General features: G+C 47.9%; 1 protein-coding gene across 6 annotated transcripts in view; it reads right to left on the bottom strand.

Annotated features, from left to right (window-relative positions):
• The window catches only part of PPP2R5C (protein phosphatase 2 regulatory subunit B'gamma), a 145669-nt gene that overhangs the window by 125324 nt on the left and 7087 nt on the right, over positions 1-13258 (bottom strand). For all 6 annotated transcript variants that reach the window (XM_080647528.1, XM_080647524.1, XM_080647523.1 and 3 more), the window contains exon 3: positions 1529-1691. In XM_080647528.1, coding sequence (XP_080503654.1) covers positions 1529-1691 — 163 coding nt within the window. The remainder of the gene's footprint in view (positions 1-1528; positions 1692-13258) is intronic.

Raw genomic sequence — 13258 nt, 5'->3', positions numbered from 1 at the left:
GCATGCCGTTCTTACTTGGTATAAAGAAAAAAGAGAAAAGGGAGCTTGAGAATCACAAAATGAGACCTAGAGAAAGAGGGTTGTGCAGAGAATCCTTGGAAGAAGCAAAGGAAGCCACAGGGCTGGGCCTCTGCATGGTGCCCTGAGCACGGGCACAGGCCCTAATGGCAGAAGCCAAGCCTAATACTCATGATGGGTATTAGGGATGGGGCTTGGACAGAGAAGGCTCAATAATTGTTATGGGACACCTTCTCCACCACAGACATCTCATGTATGGTGGCCAGCACCCTAAGGGCACTGGAAGGAGTCACGGGCACACACTCCTTTTCTCACTGGCTGTTTCCCACCTTGGGACAGGATGTTGGCTCCAGCAGAGCAGGCCCTGGTTTTTGTTAATGCTGTACCCCGGTACCTAGAATAGAGCCTGTTTTTGTAGTTACTCAATACAGTATTTGCTAAATGCATTAACAGCCCCAGAAAGGAATTATTTGGGAGGGGAAGACTCCTCAAAAATTACTTAGAATGTATATTATCTACCACAAAGCTAAACCAAAGTCAGATACACGCTCTGTAAACTGCACTGAGTGGATTCCTAGCAACCCAGGAGCAGGAAGTGCATCCAAGAATCCATAAGTCCCTCCCTCCACCAACCTTTCACTCCCTCCCTTCCTCCAGGCCTCCCTGAATCCCACTGGCCCACACATCTGCACCAAGCTCCTAAGTTCATACGAAATGAAAATTCATTGTAAAACACCCATTATTATGTACTTGAGATATGAAAAATGTCTGATGTTTTCTTTATGTATTACACTAGTCTTAGATTTAGAAAATACAAAGTTTCCAGCAGTTCACATTTGATTTTGGGGCCCTTACCCTATTTTCTTTGATATGGTTTTATGGACTTCAATCTCAAAATCTCCGGAGGACCACTTTTAGGGCTGAACACCCTCAGGTAGAAAGGGGTAACTGTGCCATTTGGGGGAAATTCAAAGCAAAGCGCTCCATTCCCTGACTCCTCTCAAATAGGAAATCCATGGGTAAAGTAATGCCCAATGACTCATAGGAGAAGTCCATCAAGGACTATAATTCCAGTCCTCATTCCTCCAACACCAGAAAAACAAAGGGGTTCTACCATAGTCTTCACAATTACTCGACTTGGGGTGGCTCCTTTATGAGCTGTAGAGTTCTGAGACAGACGAAAGAGAAGAATTACTTAAAAGAAAAATTGGCTAGCTTAGTTATAATTAATATGAGAAGCTTTTAAGTCTTTCCTCTGTTACTTTTTAGTATATTATACCTACAATACATTTGTGGTTAGATTTTTATCTTAAGTAGCTCTGGAGTTTAAAATATTGGTTGAGTAAATAAGTTAATCGCATTCAATCTAAACAAAAACTCCATAAAGAAGAAAAGATGACCCTACAGAATATAAACACAGTAAAGGTATAAAAAGCTAGCAAACTATCAAAACATCACTCCTCCCTAAATAGGCAAAATTTAATTTTAAAAGACAAATAATAAAAATTACCTTTTAAAGATGGTAGCTTTTGAAGTTCTCTATCATTGCTGGCATTAAACCTGGAGGAATTTTGCCGTTTTTCTTTCTTCACTATGGACTGAGTGGCTGGCACCTTAATTTTACTAGATATTGCAGACGAGACAGAACCAAGGCTGCTTTTCCTGCTGGAAATCTATTTACAAAATAAAAACAAAAATATGTCAAATGATTTTATTTTATAGCACAATTAGACTATGGAAAAAATGTATAAAAGTTCCACCCTAGGACAGTGCCTTCCACTCCACTGTAAATAATCTAATTCCTCACAGTTTCTGGACTGTGAGGCTCCGTCCACCTTTGGCAATGCTCGATTTGGAGAGATCACGGGTCTACCTAATTTCCTTTATCTTCCTTTTGACTTTTAAATATTTACCATACAGACTGGTATGAAAAAGGCTGATGATAATGACCCTCCAAAGATGTTCACACCCTAATCCCGGGACCTCAGTTGGGCAAATGAACTCTGCAGATGTGATGAGGTGAAGGGTCCTGTGGTAGCAGGTGAACGCCAGGTAACCACACAGGTCTTTACAAGACAGAAGGCATGAGATGACAAAGCAGAGGTCAGAGAGGGGCTGGCATGCGCCACACTGCTGGCTTTGAAGATGGAGGAAGGGACCATGAGTCAAGGAGTGCAGGCAGCTTCTAAAAGTTGGGAAAGGCAAGGAAACAAATTCTTCTCTAGAGCTTCCAGAAGGAACTATCCATGCCGACACCTTAATTTCGGCCCCATTTCAGATTACTGACCTCTAGAACTGTAAGATAGAAAACTGATGATCTTTTAAGCCAATAAGTTTGTGGTCACTGGTGCAGCCCAATAGGAAACTAATATGCTGAGCAGCTCATAAATGACAAGTTTCCCTGCTAGCGCACCACTCAGCCTCAGGACTCAGGAGAGGCTACAGGAGAGCCTCGGAAAATGCTTTCTAGCTGCTCTCTCCTCACATTCATCTCCGGGCTCCAGATCCAGTGCTTGTCTCCCGACTGCATCACCACAGCTGGGCTGTCCCATGACACGCAGCCCGCCCTCCTGCAAGGTGAGGAGCAGCGCACACCCTCAAGCGGAGGTGGGTGAGTGCTGAGGGCACACAGCGGAATGGGCCCTCTACCTCCCAGGTAGGCCTGAGGGGACTGGCCGGCACAGGGAGCCTGAGGAGCTCAGCTGTGCTTGGCCAAGGCAATGACAGCTGACAGATGCACTCGTGAGTGTGGACCACCCAGGTTATGTGTGCAGTGAAGGTGCTCACTCTCCCACCCTGCAGTCTGCCTAGAGAAATGGACTTTGTACCCATCAAACTCATCCTAGAATAACACACCCACAAGCCCCTCCAATCACTCAGGGCCAAGGAGAGCAGACCTACCGACTCAGACCCCTAACTATTTACTTTCATCCTTGACTGGGAGTTTTACTAAGAAGTACGCGCTGCTTTACCTTTCACTGAGGTGCTTAAGAATGCCAGGCCCGGGACGCTTGCAAGCTGTCGGAGCTCCACACGCAGATGAACCTGCACAGGGACAAGGGCCTGGGCTCCCTGCCTCCCCACAGTCTGAGCTTCTTCCTCAATATGGGCATCTTGGGCTCTATTCCTGACATTTGTCATTCTCTCACGTGATCATGAAAGCATGGGTCTTTCCTCCTCGAAAACCCCATCCATCACTCTCCTCCTACAGGGGCTTCCCCATATTAAAACTCTCCTGCTGGGTTCTCTCCAGTGCCCCCAGAAAAGCTTAGTATTACTTAGTCACCAACAGCTCCTCCCAGGAGATGTTGTTTTAAATGATACACACACACAAGTGTCCAGTAGATGGAAGTTTATGTGGGCCTGTTATTTTTTATAATGCCAAATCCAGTGCTACCAACATAACCACCTTGGAAGCCGACTGGGTCAAACCTGAACAGGTGAGCTCTCTGCTGCTCCCTGGACAGAATGGCCTTCACACTACAAGTGGCCATCTGGCTAAGTCATAAAACAGAACGAAATCTGTGGTATCCACAGCCCACCGTGGGCACACTGAGTAAGGCTCCCACTGCCTGAGAAAACAAAGTTCTCCCCAAGACCTGCTGACTCCACACATCTCCTCTCCCATGGGCCCTGCTGGTCTCACCTCCCGTGTCTCCCTCCGGATCATTCCTCCTCAAGGCTGGCAGAGTGACTTCCAGAAAAGGCAACCTGGTCCCATCTCCCCCATGACCCCCATTCTGTTAGGTGGGGCCAGGCCTTCCTGCGCCCTGCAGCTCTCAGCTCAGGCTTCTCCTTTGTAACCAACGTGCTATAACTTGATGCTCACTTGCTGATTACAAAGTGGATGTCTTTCCCCCAGTGAGGACTGTCAGCTCCTGGGGGACAGGCCTGTCTGGCCTAGACACCACACTGTCCAGTTCTTTGAAAAACATAGGGCTGCCCAATACATGACAGCAGTCCAAGGAACTTGCCAGGTCAGGAAGGCTCCTCTGACAGCGTGTGCACGTGTATGTCCATGTGTGCGCGTGTGTGCATGGAGAAGTGTCCAGGCAGGTGTCATTGAGAGCCGAGAGGCTGGGCACAGCCATAGGTCAGAGCAGAGAGTCAGGGTGGGGCTGGGGTGGCCTCAGAGCCACCAGCCCAGGATAAAGAGTGTGATCCTTATCTCAAGGGAAACTAGAAGCCAAGTGAAATGGTCAGAGTGGGGCAATGACACAAACACATTTTCCCTCTGAAAGGCCCCTAAGGCTCCAGTGTGGCATCCGGTCTGGATGGTTAGGGAAGCAGAGGAGCCACAGGAGGTTTTTCCAGTTCTCCAGACAAGAGATGAGGATGGCAAAAGGAACACTGGGCAGAGCAGAGAATCTGTGGGAAAATCAAGGCGCTAGTTGACAGGATGGAATGGAAGTGGGGGATGAAGAGGACGAGGAGTCAGGGAGACCTCCCAGACCTCTGGGTGACACAGGAATGGGGACGTGGGACAAGTCGCTGAAATAGGAAAGAAAAGAGGGAAAGAAGCTGTGAAGGTGCTGAGTTGGAAGTGCCTCCCCGGCGATGCCAGTGTCCGGGATGAGGAGTTCCAGTGACTCCTCTCCCTCTTTCTCCACACCATTCTCCTCCTCTGTCTGTTATACCAAGTGTCATCCTCCTTGGTTACTGTCTGTCCCACCAACTCTGGAGACAGCAAGACTGGCCTGCCCTCATCTACCTTCTCCATCTTGGGTGCTGCACAGCTGGCACTCAGGAAACCATCCTCTGAACCAAGATGTCAACCTGGAGTCAACTCTCTACCTGGTCACTGAGGTCAGGGAATGAATGAGACCGCCTAGTCCAAGAGCATGCAGTGAGCAGAGAGGGGTGAAGGAGGAGGTGACAAAGGGAGCTGCAGAGACCCGGTTGGCGAAGCAAACGAAGGCGGGGCATCATGAAGCCAAGGGAAGAAGCTGTTCAGGAAGGAAGGAAGGTCAACTCCACCAAATGCCACCAACGCCAAATGTCTGTTGGACTCATATCTCAGAGGTTGTGGGGGCTGAGTGAGGGCACGGAGGATGCAGCAGGAAGACCCAGAGGATCCACAACACCTTTGAACAGTGTGTGAACACTGGTTAGAGCATCAGCCTGTGGACCGGAAGATCATGGATTTGATTCCCAGTCAAGAGCAGGTACCTGGGTTACAGGTTCAACCCCTGGCCCTGGTTGGGGTACATGCGGGAGGCAATCAATCGATGTGTCTTACTCACATCGGTCTCTCTCTCTCTGTCTGTCTCCCTCCCTCCTCCCTTCTACTCTCTCTTGAAATCAATGGAAAAAATATCCTCTGGTGAAGATTAAGAAAAGTGTGGTGGGGGAGAAGGACGCAGGCGGGGCACCAGGGGAAGAAGCAGAGTCAGAGGATGTTCTCTGTGCATTAGGGAGGAGAGGGGTCTGAATATGCCGAATGGTGGTGACTCAGGAGTTATACAAATGGTCAATAAGCACATGGAAAGATGCTCGACATCATTAGTTCATCAGGGAAATGAAAATGAAAACCACAGTGACATACTACTTTGCAACCACCAGGGTGGCTATAATACATATTTTTAAATGGAAGGTAAGTGATGGGAAGGATATGGAGAAATTGGAACCCTATACACTGCTGGTGAAAAGAAAAATGGTGTGACTGCTGTGCAACAGTTCCTCAGTAGTTTAACACAGAGTTACCATAGTACCCAGCAATCCCCCTCCTAGGTACATACACAAAGAACTGAAAACAGGTGTTCGAACAAAAAGTCGTACACTAGCTAATATTCACAGTAGCAGTACTAAAATAACCAAAGATGGAAATGACTCAAGTGTCCATCAACTGATGAAACAACTGTGTTATAGCCAAACAATGGAATATTATTCAGCCATAAAAAGGAATGAAGTACTCACATAGGCTATGTGTGTGGACCTTGATAACGTGATGCTGAGTGAAAGAAGCCAGACACAACAGGCCCCATGTTGTATGATCCACTGACATGAAATGCCCAAAACAGGCAACTCCACAAAGAGAAGAGGTGAGTCAGTGCTGCCAGGGGCTGGGGGAAGGACTTGAAGAGCTACTGCTTAATGGGTAAGGGTTTCCTTTTGGGGTGAGGACAATGCCCTGGAACTAGACAGTGGGGATGTTACACAATAGTATAAACACACTAAATGCCAACAGTGGTAAAAGTTGTGCTATGTGTACTTCACTGCATATAAGAAGTGTTTCATCTGTTCCAGCTCTGCTTGTTCAGGAAAACCCCCGCCTACCCCCTCGCACTGCCCCAGGCACAATCAGGAGCTTCCTTCTTCTGTTACCCCTCTGACCTCAAAGTTGGCCTTAGCTCTCTCTCTCTGTTTTTTGTTTTCTTTAAAAAATATATTTTTATTGATTTCAGAGAGAAAGGGAGAGGGCGAGATAGAAACGTCGATGATGAGAGAGAATCGTTGTTTGGCTATCTCCTACACGCCCCCTACTGGGGATCAAACCCGCAACTGTGACCTCCTTGTTCATAGGTCGATGCTCAACCACCGAGCAATACCAGCCAGGTATCTCCCTCCCTCCCCCACTTTTTAAAAATATGTTTTTATTAATTTTAGAAAGAGAGGAAGTGAGCGGGATAGAGAGACAGAAACATCCATGAAAGAGATTTATCAATCAACTGCCTCTTGCATGCCCCCTACTGGGAATCCAGAACCGGTGACCTTTTGGTTCATGGGTCAAAGTTCAAGCACCGAGACATACCAGCTCTCTTGCTCTCACACTGGGATGGTGGGTTCCTCTCTGACAGGAGGTTGAAAGCTCAACTAGGAACCCAGTGTCGAGGCCAGTGCCAGGCACACAGCAAGGGAGGAAACCATTGGAGGAAGGAAGCACGAGCCTGCCATTGCTAACCAGTGCCACCCTCTGTCCCCCTTCATTCTTGGAGGCGGATGCAAATAGCAGGTGCCCTGGGTGCCAAGGGGCATGCCTGTTTCGAAGGCCGGACTGTGCCCAGCCTGGAGGAGGCATGAACGCCAGAGGGACACTAAGTGATAAACAACAGCTGTGCTGCTCCAGTTTAGGTGTTTACTCACAGCATGGACACTGGCTTATCTATCCAGAAATGACAAGAAAGTTTTGCAAAAAAGTATGAACATGTTTAGCTACTTGACTTGGGTAAAATCTAAAATAGACTTAGATCTTCCTTTTTTTTGTCACTCCGGGAATGGAGGGTATGGCAGTTTTGTTTTTATCTACTCATTTGGTGAAGTGACAGATGCTCAGGATCTACTGTAGCCTCTATTTTTGGCTCAGTGACGGGGAATTATTTACCAAAGTCAGTATTAGGTATCAATCCCAAATCAAAATGGCTGACCTTTTCCTGTCACTGCAAGTCGCAGCCCCTGGCTTTCTGAGCAAGCATGCGGCTCCCCACCACATTCAGAAGCAACTGCATTTCCTAGGCAGGATGTGGGGACTTTGGGATGATCTGAAAAACCATTTGAGACTCAAACTGAAGCTATCCCAATGAAGTGAGAGCTGTGCCCTTCCATAGAGGCGTTTGTCAGTGTGGGACGCTGGAACCCTTGAAGCTTTGGCAGTGGGGTCTTAGAGGAGGGGAAGGGGAAGTGGCCAGTCCCTGGCAGGTCTGGACCCAGCAATCCCACTCCTAGGTAAATCGAAAAGAACTAAAAACAGGTGTTCAAACAAAAACTTGTACACTAACTTGCACAGTGCCGGGCCCACAGGGAGGTGCAGAGGCAAAAGCATTGCCTGCCGAAGGCAGGGGTGGGGAACCTTTTTTCTGCCAAGGGCCATATGGATTATTTATAACATCACTAGAGGCCCGGTGCATGAATTCATGCATGGGTGGGGTCTCTCTGGGTAGCCTGCAGAGATCGGGCCGAAACCTGCAGTCCGACGCCGCCTGCAGCTCCTACCTGCCACTCCCACTCATCCCAGCCCCACTGCGCCTGCACGGGCTCGAGCCCAATCAGTCCTGATCAGGAGCTGATCAGGACAGGCTTGTGCTGCCGCAGCAGCGCTCTCCAGCCATGAACCCTGTGTCTGTCACCCTCCCAAGGGGAGTGGCCTGCGGGATCGGGCTGAAATCAGCTCTCCGACATTCCCCAAGGGGTCCCGGATTGGGAGAGGGCACAGGCCAGGCTGAGGGACCCCAATGGTGCACAATCAGCTGGGGAGGGACCGCAGGAGGGCTCCAGGGCATGCCCGGCCCATCTTGCTCAGTCCTGATGGGCCAGACCCCAGCAGCAAGCTAACCTACTGGTCGGAGCATCTACCCCCTGGTGGTCAGTGCATGTCATAGCAAGCGGTTGAGCAGCCTTAGCATATCATTAGCATATTACACTTTGATTGGTTGTTTGGTTGTTCTGTCATTTGTCTATTTGCATATTACCCTTTTATTATATAGGATAAGATTAGTGGGCCATACAAAATTACCAACTTAAAAATCAGCCTGCCCTAGCTGGTTTGGCTCAGTGGATAGAGCGTCAGCCTGTGGACTGAGGGTCCCAGATTCGATTCTGGTCAAGGGCACATGCCCAGGTTGCAGGCTCGATCCCCAGTAGGGGTCGTGCAGGAGGCAGCTGATCAATGATTCTCATCATTGATGTTTCTATCTCTCTCCCTCTCCCTTCTTCTCTGAAATCAATAATAAAAATAAAAAAAAACACACACACAAAAATCCTGCTAGATTTGGTCAAACATCGAATTAACTCATCCCTAATGCATTGGCAGGGCCAGATCAAATGATTTCATGGGCCTTATATAGCCCATGGGCTGGACGCTCCCTACCCCTGGCTTAAGGCGTGCCAGGCATCTTCCCAATTCTTCCACAGCAGCCATTGTGCATGGCTGCACATTGGTAGGCAGAGAGAACAAGATTCTAGAAGTTTTCCTTCACCCTTAGGAAAAAATGACCCACTGCAGTTTCTAAAAAGATGCATCAAACCTGCACATCTCAGTGCCTGGCAGTCACCCCCATCCCCCAACCTTCTGTATAGCCAGGCAATAGCACCTGCATAAATTCAGAGTGAAAAAAAAACACCCCAAGTGTTTTGGAGGTTTTCTGTACTTGGAGATATTTCCTTCAAACAACGAAGTAGGCACCTGAAATTGTGACAAAGCCTCATTTCTATAAGTCTTCCCATAAAAGGGATCACTGTACTAAGCAGTACCTCTTCCCTTCTAGTCAAACACTGCAAGTCTAAATATTCACAATGAGATGTAAGACATTTATTGTTCAACTAGAGGCCCGGTGCATGAAATTCGTACATGGGTAGGGTCCCTAGGCCTAGCTGGAGATCAGGGCCGATCAGGTGCCCCCTGCCTTCCCTCACCACCCATGCAGCCACCAAGGGTTTCCTCCTGGCTCCCCGCCTCCTCCTTCCCTCAGTGCTCTGCCGCCATTGCTGGTCGCCCACCATGTTCTGTGCCGCCCCCTGTGGTCAGCACACGTCATAGCGAGTGATCGAACTCCCGATCGAACTCCCAAGGGGACACTTTGCAAATTAGCCTTTTATATATATATATATAGATTGGGCAGGTCAAACCACTGGTCTCTCAATAGCTTCCAGATGGTGAATGGAGTGAAAAAACAAAACAAAGGGATACTTCTTTCACGGGGCATAAGCACTGCTTGTCTCAGGTAAGAGTCCACACAGAGACCTACGAAGTAACAACAGTGCCCAGCTTCTGCCAAAGTTCCTCTAAGTGCTGAACCTGATTTGGATTCCACTAGGCCAGGGGTCATCAAGCTAAAGCCCATGGGCCATATCTGGCCCCTTGCCTATTTTGTGAAAAAAGTGCTACTGGAACACAGCCATGGCTCTTAGTTTACATGCTATCTATGGCTGCTCACTTGATGCAACAGTAGAGTTGAGTAGTTGCAACAGAGACTGTATGGCACTCAAAGTCTAAAATACTTACTATCTGGCCCTTTACAGAAAAAGTTTCCTGACCCCTACATTAAGCCAACAATCCCTGGCTGAGAGGTGAAAATAAGGGATTTTCCTGATCAAGACTGACCATGCACTCACACCAATCAGCAAACCATGTGAGCCCCCATTACAAGTGGTAATGAAAGAATGGGGAAGTTAAAACCTCCAATATGAAAAATCTGCATGGGGAGTAATTGGTGCACCTCAGGACAAGAGCATTCAACAAATATCTGGGAGTAGAAAGCAGACGGAGAGGTGGGTGTGGCTAGGTGTAGAAGGCAGGTGATCTGCCCACACAGAGGCCCCCAGAGGCTCAGGACTCAGAAACTCTGGAGGGCAGGAATAAGTCATGGAGCGGAAAAGTTTAGTCTTTGGTTTGAATAATGACCTATCCACAGCCACTGAACATTTGCACAACAGGTGAACCAGGTGTTTATGAGGAGAGGAAAGGATTCTTCAAAGAAACGAGACTGTCTAGGGCAGTGGTTGGCAAACTCATTAGTCAACAGAGCGGCAAACCGCAGCTCGTGAGCCGCAGTTTGCCGACCACTGGTCTAGGGAAAACTAAGGCTGCTAGTGCTGGAGCTTGCTCCTTTTGAGCAAAGTTCTGCATTCTGGTCTCTATAAGTCAGAAGCCACAAAAGCCAGCTCTCAGTTCAGGCCTGTAAAGCAAGCAGTCAGCTGACAAGCCACCCAAGTCCAGAACCCACAGCCAGCTGTAGCAGGGCCTCCTCATCTTTGCAAGTGCAGACAAGACACCAGGCATCTGAGCGGGCCTTGTCTTCTAGTGGTCTCCTTGCTTCAATTCTTGCTGCTCTATTTCCTACACAGAGATCTGTTGCAGAGGTCTTTTAAATGCTTCAGTCAGATTGTCCCACTTCCTTGCTCAAAATTCCTCAATGGTTTCCTATCATCCTTAGAATAAAAATCCAAAACCCTGCTGATGGCTGCTGACAAGATCTTACCGGACCCTGCCTTGCCTATCTCTCGGACTTCATCCCTCCTGCTTGAGCTACCCTCACTTCTCTTCAGCCAAATTAGCCTTCTTTCTGGAGGACATTCCCAGCTCCCCTGCCGCAAGGCCTTTGCACTAGCTGCTTCCACTGGCTGCACCTCCATTTCCCAGATTTTGCACCACTGGCTCCTTCTTCACATTCTGCTCCCACCTTTACCATCATCACCTTGGCGAGACCATCTCTGACCACCTGGGTCTCTAGCAAAGGGGCTGCCAGAGGTGGTCCTGCCCTACCAGGGGTTTCTGGAAACTTGTGACTACAGTTTTGATTAACACAATGACCAGAGGGAGCTACTGGTGTCCAGAGCCCCAGAGCCACTGCTCTGCAAAGTGTGAGATGCCCTCACACCAAATGTCACCAGTGCCCCAGAGAAAAACTAGTGCACACAGCACTCACTGAAAGTAAACCACAGGGGTTCAGGCACCCTGCTGTGTCCTGCACCGAATCCCAGCACCTACAATGGCATTCAGCACACAATCTGCAATGTGAAAGAGAAAGGCCAAGATAAAGGGAGAATGACAGACAGGTAGAAAGAAAGACCAGTCCCGTGAGCAGGAGGGTCTGGCTGTAGAGCCCACCCTCTACCACACACTCTGCTTCCCGGGGAGGAGGAGGTCCTGGACGTCGGGCCAATCAGCACAACAGTGGAAAGAAGTTGCTCTACCATGCGATGACAGTGGATTAGGCGACATGGGAACTATAGATTTTCATACTTTTTTTTTTCATCTTTTTAAATTTTTAAATATATTTGTTAATCTTCACCCAAGGATATTTTTTCCATTGATTTTTAGACAGAGTAGAAGGGAGGGGGAAAGACAGACAGAGAGGGAGAAACATCAATGTGTCCCCTGACAGGGGCAGGGATTGAGCCTGTAACCGAGGTATGTGCCCTTGACCAGAATCAAACCCGGAACCGAACCCAGAACCCGTCAGCCTGCAGGCCGACGCTCCAACCACTGAGCTAAACCAGCTAGGGCAAAACGATTTCATTTTTTAACCCTGTGTTTTGATAAAGACAAAAAGTCTAAAAAGGAAGTCGAGAAGGACACTTTCCCTTGGGTCCCTAGGCCCACTCCTATGGGAATGGCAGATCTTCTTCTGCGTATCAGGTCCTCAGAACGTAGCGGGTACCAGACTAAGTGATGTCAAGGCTTCCCTCCCATCTTACCACTGAATTCCCTTTTCTTCTCTCCTTCTTCCGTTCCCTAATCTTATCCACTTTTTTCTCCTTTGCCAATGTGTCTTCTTTTCCTTTAAATTTAATCTTAAATTTGATATTTCATATTAAAAAGTGATAGCTAACTAAGTTAAATATACTCACATTATAAATATTTTGGAAAACACTGCTAGGTATAAGGCAGCTGTCTGATCGAACTTTCTATGAAGCAGAAAATGTTCTATATTTGCTGACCAGTAGCGCAGCCACTAGCCACATGTGGCTCCTGAGCACTTGAACTGTGGCTACTGTGACCAAGGAACGGAGTTTCTCAAGTTCATTTAATTTTCATTGATTTCAACAGACACACGTGCCAAACAGAGGCTGACGTCTTGCACAGCACAGATCTAACACAGCAGAGCTCTCAGGCACTTTGACAGTCCCACTGGCAAACACAGCACAAGCTCAGAGCAGCTCCCCTTTAGAGCCATAATAAACCTCATCTTAAAACAAACAAAATAATCCCATGTTTTCAACCAATACTGCATTTTCCAGGAGAGTTTAACTTTCTAGGCTTGTTCTCTTGCTCCCCCAGGTGGAGAAAACAAAGATGGCGTAGGTTTGGGTTTGGGAAGTGGCACTTCCGCACAGGCTGCTCTCCAACCCGACAAAAAAGCAGGGAAGTCTTTGCTGAACAAAAACTGAGATAATGACTAGAAAATGCAAGACAATTACCTATGATGTTGTGCCGAAGCAGACACCCTGGTACCCTGACCTTGGTGGGTTCCCGATGTTTTAGAGAATCTTGGAGCTTTTTTATAGCTGAAATCGTTCAGATGAAATTTCCTTGTGACTTAGGAAAATGTCACCATGACTCATGCTGGTGGCTCTCACAGATGCAGCAGGGTGCCTCTCCACTATACACACCTCCTGCCTCCAGGCCCTAACAAAAATGGCAAGTGCAAAGAAGCATCAAGTTAAATGCTGTCTTCAAGGACTTCATCTAGTTAGGGAGGCAAATCAAGGTATCCCAGGAAGTACAAATGAAGGTGTCCCAGGCAGTACAAATGATAATCAGCAGAGCAAATATTGCTACTCATATTTAAAAGATGGAAAAAAT

The sequence above is a fragment of the Plecotus auritus genome, assembly GCF_963455305.1.
Source record: "Plecotus auritus genome assembly, chromosome: 1".
Taxonomy (NCBI): Eukaryota; Metazoa; Chordata; class Mammalia; order Chiroptera; family Vespertilionidae; genus Plecotus; species Plecotus auritus.
Note: the sequence above shows the minus strand (reverse complement) of the source record. Positions and strands in the feature narration are given on the sequence as shown.